The following is a 16,294-nucleotide window of genomic DNA, read 5'->3' on the forward strand; positions in this document are numbered from 1 at the left end:
ATGCTCAGGTTGCAGGCTCAATCCCCAGTAGGCAACCGATCAATGATACTCTCTTATCATTGATGTTTCTATTTCTCTCTCCCTCGCCCTTCCTCTCTGAAATCAATAAAAACATATTAAAAAAATAAAATATATAAAAGACTGAAAGACCCAGTATAATGTAAGTTTTCATAGAAGCTTCCAGAAAATGTTTTGTAAGTTGGTTTTTAAGTTCATGAAGAGAGTTGAGTTCACATGACCAGGAAGATATTAGATATGACAGAACAAGAAGTTTACTTAAATTATCTGTAACACTTTAAGGTATTCCTGGAGCATTAAGTCATATAGTTCCAGATTATTCATTGCACAATTTAATCCATGATTTTTATGTACTAGACTTGCATTAGCTTCTATTAATGCAGGCTAAAAAGTAAAATGAGTTTGGTAATTGTCTGATTATTATTTTGAGTATTGAGTGTAGTCCTTACTTAGTTGTGACTGCCTCACTTTTAATGGGCAACTTCTTTTTATTTCTAAAACAAACACAATGTCTGGTGCCTAGTAGGTGCTCTATAAATACTGGGTCAGTAAATGAGTAAATGAGGAATGAGAACTTTTCAGACTGAAATTATCCAATTTGACTGTCTGCATTGTCCAAATTAATCAAACAGCTTCGAAATGTTCTTCACAGAGAAGCAATCAAATAATTCCTTTCGCTTAAATTTTTTTTTTGTCCCATAGAGTTAAAAAGAATGTGTGAAAAATTGACATTGTTGGCAACAGTAGTTAAGGAATAGCCAAAAAGCTTTCTACCCATTTTCTGGTGATTATAAATATTTTTCAAAATTAAGCAATTCAATTGCCAATCATTTTAGTTCTTGGGACTACTTAGGACATTATTTTTTTCAGGTTATGCAATGATTTCTTGGTGTTTGGGGCATTATGAACGGATGAGTACCCTGAGATTATCAGTCTTCGGATTCAGCCGGTTCAGTTGAAGATCAGGTTTTAAAAGTAATTATGATAATTACTGTATTTTATTTCTACAGGAAGTAGAAAGAATGAGAAATGTGGAGAATATTTTTTCCAATTTTTATTTAGAAAATTTTATATTTTTTCATCACCATTTATCCCCCCTATACTTTCTTCCACCTCCTCTCCCCTCCCCCATCCCCACAATCCCCACACTGTTGTCCATGTCCCATGCCTTCTTTCTCTTCTTTAATTTTTTTTCTCAATCCCTCTCCCTCTACCTATCCCCTCCCCCCTTCCAGCTGTCAGCCTGCTCTCTATCTATGCGTTTGTCTCTATTTTGCTTGGTAGAGAAATTTTGGATGTTATTTTTAAATTAAATTAAATTTAATTTAAAAACATATATTTCTATTTTTATTGATTTCAGAGAGGAAGGGAGAGGGAAAGAGAGATAGAAAAATCAATGATGAAAGAGAATCATTGATGGGCTGCATCCTGCAAGCCCCCCACTGGGGATCGAACCTCTAACTGGGGTATGTGCCCTGACTGGGAATCAAACCGTGATCTCTTGGTTCACAGGTCGATGTGCAACCACTGAGCCACGTCAGCCTGGCTGGATGTTATTTTTTAAATTCTCATTACTATTTATAGTTCTCACTCTTTTTTCTCTAACAGTAGTCACTTATTCCAAAGTAGTATGTCATTTTGATTTCTTGCTATTTCATGAAACTATGACAATAGATTGTAAATTTATTTTTACATATTTGTTCTCAAAAGTGTTCATTATGCTTTCAAAAATGAGGGCAACATAAAGAATGCTTACTGCTTAAAATGATAAAACTATACATTATTATTTTTTTATGGTGGAGCATTGTCTTAGGTGCTAGAGGTACAAAAAGGGCAATGAATCCTGGCTCTCAAGAGATTTACAGTCTCATTGGAGAAAGGAAGAAGGAAGCAAAAGTTAAACAATGGTACAAAGTGCAAATATGAAGTCTGTGTAAGAACCTTACTGTAACTCACATTGCCCTTTAACAGGTATGTCAGTACATCAAATATAAACATCTCTTCACTTAAAAGGAAAAAATAGTCTAAACTGGATGGGGACCAGGAAAAGGAACTGTTTGTATTGAAAAACCTACAAACCCTATTTTAAAACACATAAATTGTTTCCAAAGAAAAGTATTTTAAGTAATAGGAAGTACCATGATGTCATTAATAAATATTAGAGGAAACCTTTTCAGTTATCCCTAGAATGCTATATATTTTTTAATTTATCACTTATTGGACTTGCTAATATGCTATGAATCTAGAATTAGTATTTAAAAAAGAGAGATAATAGGGTTTTCTAGAAATTAAATTTTAATAGTGGCTCAGTATTTGAAATTTGCAGCACAATTCCTCCCTAAGAAGGGGGCAAATATTGACCCTTATAAATAATCTGTAATAATTTATTTTAGTGGATTAGAACATAAAGAAAGGGACCTTGGACAGATACATATATCCCACAGGTCTGTTTCATTCTCTTTTATGATCTAAAAGCAAACGCAGACCTACAGATTATTCCTCGGACAGCGGCAGATTGTCCATGCTCATGGCTGAAGAATGTCCCATTGTGTATATACACTGAATGGCCAGATTATTATGATCTCTGAACGCATAATAATCTGGCCACTCAGTGTATATCCTATATAATAAAAGGCTAATATGCAAATTGTCCCCTCGACCAGGAGTTGGACCAGCAGGCAGGCCGGCCAACCACCCATGTACCCTCCCCCTGGCCAGGCTGGCCAGTCCCCACCCATGCACGAATTCATGCACCGGGCCTCTAGTACACACACACACACACACACACACACACACACACACTCTGAGTGGGCAGATTATTATGCGTTCAGAGATCATAATAATCTGGCCACTCAGTGTATGTACTACAACTTCTTTATTCATTCATCCATTGACAGGCAGAGTTAGCACAGTGGTTAAGAGCACTGCCTATGTAATCTTAGGCAAGTTCCTTAGCTTCTTTAAACCTAAGTTGTTTATAAAACAAGTAATAATAGCTGATATTTATTAAATACTTATCAAGTACTGGGCATGTTCCAAAGGTTTTACATGTGTCACGTAATTAATCTTTGTAACAATTCTGTGAGATAGATACTATTCTTTCCATTTTCTAGCTAAGGAAACTCAAATCCTAGAAATGTTAAGTAATTTTTTCTAGGTCACACAGCTGGTAGGTGGCTGAGTCAGAATTCATACCCAGGCAAATTGACTCTTGAACCTGCATTCTTTTTTTTTTTTTTTAAATATATTTTGTTGATTTTTCACAGAGGAAGGGAGAGGGATAGAGAGTTAGAAACATCGATGAGAGAGAGACATCGATCAGCTGCCTCCTGCACACCCCCCACTGGGGATGTGCCCGCAACCAAGGTACATGCCCTTGACCGGAATCAAACCCGGGACCCCTCAGTCCCAGGCGGACGCTCTAGCCACTGAGCCAAACCGGTTAGGGCTGAACCTGCATTCTTGACCACTATGATAGATGGCTTCCATGGAATGATATTACTACTTACCTCCCTTTATTACATGTGGGAAGATAATGTCTACCATGCACTTAGCTTTTTGTGTGTTTGGCCTTAATAGAAAGTCAGGAAACATTAATTATTGGAATTATTATTCCTTTAATTCAAAATGCTAACTTTCAAAATTGCCAGTGTGAAAATTAATTTAAACAAATGCTTCTGAGAATTTTTGCGAATAACTTAGTTCTTAACAAACTGATTATGTTGAAATTCATAAAAGGGAGCTCAGTTGATCTTCCTATTTTGTTTTAGATTTTATGTCTTTTTTTTTTTGACATGAACTTCTCTATCTCTGTCTTAGATTGACTCACTACTCCTGAGAGCAGCAACACTGAGAGCATGTATTTCCTGGCATTTTATTCCTGAGCGATCCCTTTGCCTTCCCATCCCCTGAAATAGCTATCTGATTGTTTTTTCAATGTATCAATTATAAAGTGACTTTTTGAGGTATAGGAACTCGATCTATTTTAAAACGTTGTTTCCCCTCTTTTAAGACACCCTCGGTCCAGAGCTGACTATGGCTGTTGCAGAGACAGCAGCCACTTTCTCATGGGTGGCCCGGGAGCCGCAGGTGTCTCCCCTCCAAGTGAGCAGAGGAGATGGTGAGACCGAGGAAGGAAAAGAGGTCCCCTCTGCCGCGTCTGATGTCCCCGGTGTTACTCAGCTGTCGAGAAGATGGGAGCCTCTGGCCACTACAGTTTCAACTCCAGCTGCGCCTCTGTCTTTCGAAGTTACTCCCGCGGTGGAAGGTCTGTAAGGGAGGGAGTGGGACTCAGTGCTATGGGGGTGGATCTTTCCTGTGGTTGATGAGCAATAGAATGAGTGAGGCAGATGGTGGCCCTGTCACCAGGGTATGCGCACACACCTGGAGAGTGAATAGGAAGGTGGGTGAACTCTTATTTGGAGAGATGTCACACAGCCTCAAAGAATGAGGTGTTAGTTCCTAAGAAAAATCTCCTGGTGGCTTATCTTAGGGACTGGAGGAAGGCCTCACTTCCCGAGACCTCTCTCCTAGTTGGACAACTCTGGCTGCTCGGAGTTGTTAAAGGGGGAGAGGGGGAGAGACGAAGAGAGCAAGCATGAGGGTTTGAATCCCAGCTGTGGGCCTCATTAGTATTGTGGCCTCAAATAAGTTTCTTAATGTCTTCAAGCCTTGGTTTGTTCATCTTTAAATAATACCTATCTATCTTAAATGTTATTTTAAGGGTTTGAAACAATGTATACACACTGCTTTCTACATAGGAGGGCCTCAAATGCTCTGTTATCTTAAAGACAGTGAAGTTTTCAAATTTGGGTGATTATCAAGATGACAAAAATTATTGTCAGTAATTTTAAATTTGTAATTTTTAATGATTACAAAATTATTATTTAATTATTTTTGGGGGGCCTCATCATTGGTTCAAGTAGAGCCCTCTTTTATTTATTAACCAAGTTATTTTTAACAATGTAATAAATGCCTTCTAATCCTATTATTCTCCCCCCTCGCCCCCCGCCAGAAATCCCCAGGGCCTTGTCAATAATCTACATATAACTCCATGACCCTTCCCATCTCAACCCCTTCCTCCTCTGACATTACCGTCATCCTGAATCTGGTGTTCATCATTTCCTTGACTTCCTCTTCTTTCTTTTTTAAATATGTTTTTATTGACTTCAGAGAGGAAGGGAGAAGGAGAAAGAGAAAGAAACATCAATGATGAGAATCACTGATGGACTGACTCCTGCACAACCCTCACAGGGGATTGAGCTCGCAACCCGGGCATGTGCCCTGGCCAGGAATCGAACCGTGACCTCTCCTGGTTCATAGGTCGACACTCAACCACTGAGTCATGCTGGCTGGGCTTGACTTCCTTTTCTTTTAGTTTTATTGCATCTGTATTTATTCCTAAAATTATACATTTAAACATTTTAGTTTTTTTTTTCCTTTATAAAATCAGTATTGTTCTGTAGGTAGTCTTTTTTGGACTTACTTTTTTTCTTCTTAATGTTCTATGGCCAAGATTTAGTTACTCTAGCTCTTTTGTTTTGACTGCTTTTAATACTCCATTATGAAAATATATCACAGTTTATTCATTCAGTCTTCCTCCAGTCTCTCCTAGTGATTTGCATTTGGGTCATTTCCAGGTTTAGCTATTGTGAGCCTTGCTGCCATGAGTATTCTTTTTCATAGTCTCCATTGGGCATGTGTAGGAGTTTCTCTTGGGTCTATACTTAGGAACTGAATTGCTGGGCCATAAGGTATACGACTGTCTGACTTTTGGAGGAATGGCTCACTGTTTTCCAAAGTGATTGCACCAATTTATACTCCCAACAACAATATATGTGAGACTATTTTGGGAGCTTTTAAGAATATTTTCTCGCCCTGGCCGGTTTGGCTCAGTGGATAGAGAATCGGCCTGCAGACTGAGGGGTCCCAGGTTCGATTCCGGTCAGGGGCATGTACCTGGGTTGCGGGCACATCCCCATTAGGGGGTGTGCAGGAGGCAGCTGATCGATGTTTCTCTCTCATCGATGTTTCTAACTCTCTATCCCTCTCCCTTCCTCTCTGTGGAAAAATCAATAAAATGAAAAAAAAAATATTTTCTCAGGCTTTACCACTAAGGAGATTCTGATTCAGTAAGTTGGGATATGTGGAAAGCATGAAATTGACATTAAAAAAATTATCTCAATAGATTCTGATGACCAATCAGGCTTGCAAAATACTACTGTCATAGAATTTTTAGATTTGGGAAGACCTGGAGCTAAATTTGGCTGCTTTGAACTTGAGCAGGTTCCAGACACAGATCTAGACTCTTACTCTTTGACTTGATTTTTTTCCCCTTTGCTTTGATTTTTAAAATAGTCTTTGGTATACCATTTAATAAATTTTTGTTAAAATTGTCTATCTTTGGTAATACATTAAATCCATAATATTGTCAATAGAATAAATGGGAGACTGAAATTTAAAAACAAAGTTCTGGTTTGGGACAGTATATTTTCCTGCAAGATAAAGTGTTTGTCTTGGAAAGGGGGAGCTGGTTTAAGTGACATTAATCACTGATTGCGTATAAAGTAAAAACACATGTACATTTCCCAACATGATCATCTTTGGGTCTATCTCTTGTGTTTGGCAGACCTAATGGACACAGTCACAGGGCCAAAAGAGGAGTTGTTCACACCAGTTTTGGGCTCTCCAGTGACACCCCCTGGAATAATGGAGGAGGCACCCAGCAGCTCCCCAGCACTTTCTGATTCTGAGGCATCCTCTGAGAGAAGAACCGTTGTTCCATCCATTAGCGATGTTAATACAGCTGCCCCATATGGCCTGGACCAACTTGAATCTGAAGGTACCCCATGCTTTGAAGGGAATATTTCCTAGGATGAATTGAATGAGTCACCGAGCAATGATGTTTTGAGAAAAGAGTTAGACGTGGTTTCAACCTGCATTGTAGATCAGGGGTCAGAAAACTATGGCCCAGCCAAATGTGGTCTGTCATCTGTTTTTTTTTTGTGGCCTGCAAGCTGAGAATGGTCTTTGCATTTTAATTTTTATTTATTTATTTAAAAAAATTATCTTTATTTATTTTTTTAATATATTTTATTGATTTTTTACAGAGAGGAAGGGAGAGGGATAGAGAATTAGAAACACTGATCAGCTGCCTCCTGCACACCTCCCACTGGGGATGTGCCCACAACAAAGGTACATGCCCTTGACCGGAATCAAACCTGGGATCCTTCAGGCTGCAGGCCGATGCTCTATCCACTGAGCCAAACCGGTTTTGGCTATCTTTATTGTTGAATTTATTACAGATGTCCCCTATTGTCCCTCATTAACCCCCTCCTTCCCATCACCCCCTTCTCAGGCCTTCGCTGCACTATTGTCTGTGTCCATGGGCTATGCCAGTGGTTGGCAAACTGCAGCTCGCGAGCCGCGGTTTGCCGCTCTGTTGACTAATGAGTTTGCCGACCACTGGGCTATGCATATATGCATGTAAGTTCTTCGGTTAATCTCTTCCCCACCCGCCTTCCCTCTGAGAATCATCAGTCTGTTGCATGCTTCCATGTCTCTGGAGCTAGTTCGTTGGCCAGTTTCTTTTGTTCAGTAGATTCCACATATGAACCAGATCATGTGATACTTGTCTTTCACTTACTGGCTCATTTGGCTTAGCATAATACTCTTCAGGTCCCTTCATGTTATCTCAAAGGGTAAGAGATTCTTCTTTTTTTACTGTTGCATAGTATTCCATGGTGTGTATCAACTCATCTACTGATAGGAACTTGGACTGTTTCCAGATCTTTGCTATTGTAAATAAAAACAAAAAAAGAATAGTATTTTGTGACATCGAAAAGTTATATGAAATTCACATTTCAGTGTTCCTAAAGAAAGTTATATTGGAACACAGCCACACGTGTTCATTTATGTAGTGTCTGTGGCTGCTTTGGTGCCAGAGCAGCAGTGAGTAGTTGGGAGAGACTGAATGCCCACATAGCCTAAAATATTTACAGTAGGGCCCTTTACTGAAAAAGCTTGCTGACCCCTGGTCTAGATCAGTAGTTCTCCACTACATTTGAACATTAGCATCACCTTGGGGAACTTTTAAAAAACCCCAATGCCTGAGACCTTCTCCTAGTGATTCTGATTTGGTTGTGTGAATGGGATCGGGCAGCCACATTTTATTATTATTTTTCTTTTAAAGAAAAATTTTTTTTTTTATTTCAGAGAAGAAGGGAGAGGGAGAGAGAGATAGAAACATCAATAATAAGAGAGAATCATTGATTTGGCTGCCTCCTACATGCCCCACACTGGGGATTGAGGCTGCAACCTGGGCATGTGCTCTGACCGGGAATTGAACCATGACCTCCTGGTTCATAGGTTGACACTCAACCACTGAGCCACGCCAGCTGGGCATTCACATTTTAAAAGAGTGTGTGAGGTGAGTTAAACATGCAGTTGTATCAAGAATACTGGTTTACATGGAAAACTTGAGTTTCCCCACCTGATTTTCTTGGATGGAAGTTTTAATGTGGATTGTATTTTCATAACACTGCTCTAGTTGTTCATGTCGGGCTATTCTGTTTTATTCATAACATCTTCTGGTTAGGATGTCTCATTGTTTGGAAAGAGACAGTCTTCTCCCCTGTTAAGACTGAGAAATTCATGCCAGATTATACTTTCCAAGACACTGGCGTTGAGCATGAAACAGATGCTTGGAACACAGCTGCCCAAACAGGAAGCCTGGGAATATGATGAAAGGCTGTTTCATTCATCAGCATTTTGGCAGGTGAATAGCTCCTGGCTGGAGGTGCAGAATATCCAGAGATTTGCAGGGCTGAGCTTCTTTCTTTTTTTAAAAAAATACATTTTTATTGATTTCAGAGAGGAAGGGAGAGGGAGAGAAAGATAGAAACATCAATGATGAGAGAGAATCATTGATTGGCTGCCTCCTGCACACCCCTCACTGGGGATCGAGTCTACAACCCGGGTATGTGCCCTGACCAGGAATCGAACCATGACCTTCTGGTTCCTAGGTTGATGCTCAACCACTGAGCCACACTGGCTGGACCCGAGTTTATTTATTTATTAATTTATATATTTTTTATTGATTTTTTACAGAGAGGAAGGGAGAGGGATAGAGAGCTAGAAACATCAATGAGAGAGAAACATCGATCAGCTGCCTCCTGCACACCTCCTACTGGCGATGTGCCTGCAACCAAGGTACATGCCCTTGACGGGAATTGAACCTGGGACCTTTCAGTCCGCAGGCCGATGCTCTATCCTCTGCACCAAACCGGTTAGGGCTGGACCCAAGTTTCTTAAACTAATCTGGAAGGCAGGTAACCTTTAGGCACTAAATTAGCCATGTGGTTGATGTGGTGAAGACAGGCTGTGCTGTTATCTTGTATTTCGTCTGCTCTACAGCAGGGAAGGTGGTTCAGCCAGGTTGCAGCAGACTCTGCTGCAGACGTTCAGGGTTACACTGTAGTTTTCTGACAGTGAAACATGACATTTTAGGAGTGATGTGGAGAATTCCATAGTAGATTGCTGCTTTAAGAAATGGATCAAAGCGAGCTCAGAGGCTAGCAGCTCTTGCACTTCCCATTAAGATAAAAATCGTATGACTTTGAGTTCAGTCTCCTATTAGCTCTCTGCTCGTAATGCCATCTGGAAACAGCCATTTTCCCCAAATTAACCTGAATTAGAGATGACAGCTTTACCCAGCAGGGCTCATTAAATCAGAGAAGAAAAATTATATTTGTGAATAATCTGTACTTGCGAAACTGCAATAATTTTCTAAATTTAGTAGATGATGGCAGTTGTATTGAAGTGTGTGAGAATTTTCTTAACTTGTTGAAGGTATCCTGGAGTTTTAGGTTTTCTACACAACTCAATTCCAGCTATTTTTTGAGAATATATTTTGTCAACTTTTTATCTAAATTATGATCCTTGTCAGGGTTTAAAAATGACATTTTTGGTTTGAAATTTCAGGAGAAATTCTTGTTTGAAAAACATATCTTCATTCAAATGACTGCATAATATCTTTGGCTGTGTGGTGCCTCATAGTTGGTATTGAAGTCAAGGTGTTTTGTCTCTTATTGGTCAATTAGAAATGAATTGGGAAACGCATTTTTAAAATGGAATTATGGAGAAGTCTCAGAGATGTTTTTCTTTAATAGCTCCACTGAGGATACTTAACTCATGTAATTTTTCTGAGAGAAATGTTTGCTTTTCACCTGCACTTTAATTCAAAATATCAATTTTTGGGATCTTCCCAGTACTCATTTTCAGAGCATTTATAAAAGTATTTTCTCAGTTCTCATGTAACTTCTCAATTCAGAAGGCACCTAGAATGGATGAATGAAAAGGAGCATTCAGAATCTCATCTTGAGGCCAAGTTTATGTGATTTACCTCTGGGTGCTGCTATGTAGAATATGATATTAAAGATCAAGCAGAGTGTGGTGAATTTGAACTATCACTACTACTAATATGAAGTTAAGGATGTTCACTCTAATTATGTTAAGAATGGGCACAAGTTTGGCCTTTGCTCCTGGAAATGCTTTGGATTAAATTTTGTCTCAATAGCAGAGCCACTAAAATGATATAAGGTGGGGAAGATGTGGAAAACAGTACTCAATTCAATCTTTGCCTTATTTTCGAGTGTATTATGTGACAGACTATGAAACCCAGAATTGCTGGTGATTTCAGTTATTGATTGCCTTTATTGTCTTGTCCTGAAATCATCATACTTTCTCTGGCATTTATGATAGATCTGTTCTTAACTACCTCCGTGCTCTGTAAGGATGTATAGTAAATTTCGTAGCGCTCAGCATGGTCATCACATGTTTGCTCACATAGCCAGTGGTATTGTAAAAGTATTTAAAATCCATACTGTGATATACTACCCTAGAGCTTTGCTTACAAAATTTTCTGTTGAAGAAAGATACCGGAAATCATTCTCAGTTTTCTGGTATGCTTCTTTAATATAAGGAATTAATTTATTGGTATAATCACCTCAAGTAAACATTGTTCTAGAGTTGATTCTTCCCATCATTTCTTTTGCATCTTTGTTGCCCAAAACCAAAAAGTTAGCACTGCTTAGTAAGCTCACCCATAGACACTCATGAAATTTTACATAATGATGACAAAAGAATTTAACTTTGTATATATTCAACAGTTTTATATATTCATTTATTTATGTGTGCATTTTATAATTATTTGGTGATTTAGATGATACAAAGAAGAAATAGGGGTAGATCTTGCTTTTTAGGGAGCATAAATTTTAGTAGAAGTAAGACAGATACATAAATAACAGAAATGCAAGGTAGAAAGTAGAAAAATATCCCGCTTACAGAAATAAGGAATTGATATTTATGCTTGTGAGTCTTTTGTGTTGCGTTTATGTGTATAGACTTGTGTGTATATATGTGTATAGATAGTTCTATTGATAATAAAAAGAAAATAAATGGTGATGAATCCAAAACTATGGAAAGCATTCTAAACACTAGCAATCAATTATTTTATACATGTAATCGAGTAGGTTTTTCTGATTTAGCTTATTGGGTAGATAAGTTACTTCTTAAGAATAGTTTTTAGTAACAGCAGTGGCTGTTTTTCAATGTAGCAAAGTCAAACAGGTACCTAGCCTTAGATTCACAAATACTTCATTTATAGAAAACTGCCATGTCTGTCTTGAGGGAAATGTTCAGAATCCCAGGCCAAAGGATTGGTTCTGAGTAGTCCAGCTGGCTCACACCCAAGGTTGAGAATCCCTGTGAGCACTGGTCCAAGCAGGGCTTCCCCTTGTGGGGGCTTTTATGCAGCTGTTGAAGGGCTATGGAGATTTCAAAGACATTTTAAGATGTTTGCAGAAAATTAAGGCTTTTTTTAAAGACATGATTTGTTTCAATATAATGATAGACATCACTCTCCTTTTACTAGTGTAAGCATGAGAATTGTATTGTCTTGGAGTATAAACAATTAGAAATCTTAACCATCTATGAAATAATGTGGGAATCATCAACTGCACTTTCCCAGACTGTATTCAAAACATGTGGTTGTTTTGGCATTAGATGACACCTTACCATGGAAATGCATACATATCCCCAAAGGAAAAGATTGGAAGAAAAATATAATGCATTAATGTGAATGGCCTTATGAGATTTTCACATGTTCACACTTGGAGACATTCAATTTGTCCTGAAAGATTTACGTTGATTCCGTCTGCATTTATCTTCAGTGCCATTTCTTCTTCAGCCATTCTACCTCCATTCTACATGGTTCGATGCCTGCAAACAAAATATTCTACTTAAATTTCTTTGATAAAAACAGTATAAAGAACTTCCACGGTTTTAGCGTGAGAAGGAGATTCTCCAGGTACGCAGAGGGCCTCACCCTGCTTCCTCTGGATTTTCTCAAGGTATCTGCTGCTCATGCCCTCTGAGTCCCCTTTCCTATTAAAACTCTAATGCAGATGAAAACTCTTATTTTTTTTCAACTGAAATTTTTAGGAAATTTAAAACTATTTGGCTCCAACCTAAGGAACACAAAGCAATAAAATCAGAAAAGAGAAAAGAAACATAAAATGAATTAGGCTCAAAAGGGACACAGCCCCCTCTGATCTTACCTTAGTTAACAAGCTCCCAGGGCTCATTCCATGCTCTGCCTGAGGAAGTTTTATATGTTCTACTAGAGGCCCACTGCATGAAATTCGTGCACGGGGGTATGTGTCCCTCAGCCCAGCCTGCACCCTCTCCAATCTGGGACCCTACCAGGATGGGGCCTAAACGGGCAGTCAGACATCCCTCTCACAATCCAGGTCTGCTGGCTCCCAGCTGCTTGCCTGCCTGCCTTCCTGATTGCCCCCAACTGCTCTCCCTTGCAGGCCTGAATCCCCCCCAACTGCCCTTCCCTGCAGGCTTGGTCGCCCCCAACTTCCCTCCTCTGCCGGCCTGGTCACCCCTAACTGCCCTCCCCTGCAGGCTTGATCACCCCCAACTGCCCTCCCTTGCAGGCCTGGTTCCTCCCAACTGCCCTCCCTTGCTGGCCTGATAGCCCACAACTGCGCTCCCTTGCAGACTTGGTCCCTCCCAACTGCCCTCTCCTGCTGGCCATCTTGTAGCGGCCATCTTGTGTCCACATGGGGCAACCATCTTGTGTGTTGGAGTGATGGTCAATTTGCATATTACTCTTTTATTAGATAGGATAGAGGCCTGGTGCAAGGGTGCGGGCTGGCTGGTTTGCCCTGAAGGGTGTCCCGGATCAGGGTGGGGGTTCCCTTAAGGCGTGGGGTGGCCTGGGTGAGGAGCCTGTGGTGGTTTTCAGGCTGGCCACACCCCCTGGCAACCCAAGCAGAGGCCCTGGTATCTGGGATTTATTTATCTTCTATAATTGAAACTTTGTAGCCTTGAGCGGAGGCTAAGGCAGGCCAGGAAGCTTGGCTTCCTCCATCGCCGGCTGCTGCCATTTTTGTTGGTATTTATTTATCTTCTATAATTGAAACTTTGTAGCCTTGAGTGGAGTCCAGGGCCAGCCAGGGTGTGTGGGAAGCTTGGCTTCCTCCATTGCCGGGGAAACCCAAGCCTCCTGCTCTCTCCGTGGCCGCAGCCATCTTGGTTGGGTTAATTTGCATACTTGCTCCTGATTGGCTGGTGGGTGTGGCTTGTGGGTGTAGCGGAGGAGTTTGCATATTACTCTTTTATTAGATAGGATACCCAAAGCACTGGAACAACTTTTTCAGGCACTTTGTTGGGCTTTCTGGCTTCTCGGTGCCTTGTTGTTTCCTCCTCCCCATTCCTGCCTCACATAGAAGAGCCAAGATCAAGACGTAAATTTCGTCCAGGGTCCATCACTGAGTAGGGACCCTCCAACCCCATATACGTATATTTGGAAAATATATGGAAAACGTGGAAAGCACTCTAAACACTAGCAATCAATTATTATATATATTTTCTGTCCTGACTTCCCTGCTTGAAGGACGCACCTTCAATCCCTGGACAGTTGACAGCCAGACCGCTTCATGATTGATGCCAGGTCCATCCCACCTTTCAGAGGAAATTTCTGTTAAAAGCGGGGCATGATTCACGTCTAGGCAATATCACACTGTTCCCACCATACAAGAGATACGCCTGTATGCTAATAGGGTCCTTTTGTTACAGTCTATGGCAAATAATACTTACAGCTATATTGGTACTACTCCATAAACAGAGGGCTATGAAGTTCAAGTTAAAAAGATGGGAAGCGGAAATGGAAACAGTTCAGCTCAAACTCCTCCTCCTTTATGAAGCCTCTGAGACCTGCCCGCAGCGATGAGCAGTGTGGTGGCACTAGCTCTGGTGCTGGTCTCAAATGGGCATAAGCGGGTTTGTCCTGGCATCATCGTGCATAAGCACTGAGGTCTTGATCCCATTAATGTACTTTCTTTGGACTTCAGTTTTTCCTTGTGAGTAAAGCAGGGATATTGGTGTGAGAATAAGATGAAATCTTGCATATGTAGTAAGTACATGTATGACCTGGGTAAATACATACTAAATACATAATAAATATTTCATCATTTACTAATTATAACTGTATATATATATATATATATATATATATATATATATATATAATTTATCATGTACTACTATGTATTAATTTTTTTTTAAATTACCACTTACCAACCTTTCCTTTCTGGGCAAAAGCAAAAGGAAAAGAAACGGTTGGATTTTTCATTTTCCAGAGAGAAAGGAATAAAATAATAGTTGTCTGCTGAGGGCTTGCTCTTTTCCAAACAGTGATAGAGTTTAATTCTCACTTTCCACACCTCCAGCCTCTGCTGGCTCCACTGGAGTTTTTCATCCTCTAACTTCTTATTCTTCTCTGCTTTTTGTTCTACATTAAACTGAGCGATCTCTTCATTTTTCTCTGTGATGTATTTAAGCAGCGAATTACTCCTCCTGGCTAAGAGCTTCCCATCTTCCGTGTTCAATGTGTTCATAAGAGAATCTCTGCTGCTCCTCGGCCCCCTCCCCCTTACCCCCTCCCCTTCCTTTTCCTCTCCCTCTCCTCCTCCACAGCAGATCCAGGCAGGGGTGCAGCGCCTAAAGAGGGCCACCAGGGTTAATTGTTATAATGAAATATTCACATCCTCTCCTTGCAACCCTGGGTCTGGGGCCAGGTAGGTAATGTAAGTGAGCAAAAAGGAAGGTGCCTAAGACAGCAGGGAGTGGTGGGTGTGGTGCAATAGGGAGCACACACTCCCTCCCATCCAGGCAGCTCAGTGATGTCAGATCTCAGAATTTTTCCAAGATAAGCTGAGAATTCTGACTTTTATGTGAAATATTCTGATTTTTAAAAAAAATGTTGGAGATGAATCCAAGCGTCAGCTTATCATTTCTTTTTATGAATGTACACACCCAAAGTGGATGTCTTCAGCCATTGACCATCAGTTTGTGCTCTCAGCTGGATTTTCCAAAACCTCCTCAAGGGCAGAGTCAGATCTTTCTGCCTTGTGTCCTCAGTGGCCTGTAGGCACCTGATTAGTAGATGATGATCAGTGATGGAGTGGTGGTTTTAGGAGCATTACTTTGTTTACTTGATGTGCTTCCTGTTTGACTTGCCCTATTTGTTGTTGCTACTATGTTAAATCCAGTGCTTTCTTAGGGCCTGAACTTGAGCCCTTTTAATGTGAATGAAGCAGTGGTTCCCAGTCACATTTTGCTAGAAAGTCATAGGAATTGGCTTAGATTGCTTGCATCCCGTGGTGGGGTTGAACATTATTTTATTTCTTTCTTGTTGGAATCCATACCAACCTCTGCACTCAGGCAGGTAAGGGTAAGTCAATAAACTTAAGTGATTCTTTCAACCCACTTTGGGAAGCCAGAGTGTAAGGGAGGGAAAGAAAGGAAAGGTGAGAAGAGGGGAGACCCTTTTCTGGAAACATTATTGGAGCTAGTCTGTACAAAGGTCATTTTTTCCCTGTGGGGCCAGCCCCCCACCCTAGTGTGACTAAAACATGGAGTTGGATTTTCCTTAGAAAGTTGATATCTACTCATTGGAAGCATATATAGAATATATATTAAAAAATTATATCAGAGCCCTTAAAAGAATTTTACCTATTTTGAAGATGAAGATAATGAAAGTGCTGTTCATTTTATTTCTGTTCAATCAACTTATATTGAGGACTTGTTTTGTGCAAGGCACAGTGCTTGATCCTGGGAGGTGGGGCACACAAAGAGTAAGACATGATCTCTGGTTTCCAGGAGCTAAATGCACAGAGGCGTGATAAAACATACATGTTTCCAC

General features: G+C 40.3%; 1 protein-coding gene across 4 annotated transcripts in view; it reads left to right on the plus strand.

Moving 5' to 3' along the window:
* ARMH4 (armadillo like helical domain containing 4) overlaps positions 1 to 16,294 on the plus strand; it is a 257,827-nt gene that overhangs the window by 138,786 nt on the left and 102,747 nt on the right. For all 4 annotated transcript variants that reach the window (XM_080670192.1, XM_080670194.1, XM_080670191.1 and 1 more), the window contains 2 exons: positions 4,031 to 4,285; positions 6,647 to 6,859. In XM_080670192.1, coding sequence (XP_080526318.1) covers positions 4,031 to 4,285; positions 6,647 to 6,859 — 468 coding nt within the window. The remainder of the gene's footprint in view (positions 1 to 4,030; positions 4,286 to 6,646; positions 6,860 to 16,294) is intronic.

Source organism: Plecotus auritus (genome assembly GCF_963455305.1).
Source record: "Plecotus auritus genome assembly, chromosome: 1".
Taxonomy (NCBI): domain Eukaryota; kingdom Metazoa; phylum Chordata; class Mammalia; order Chiroptera; family Vespertilionidae; genus Plecotus; species Plecotus auritus.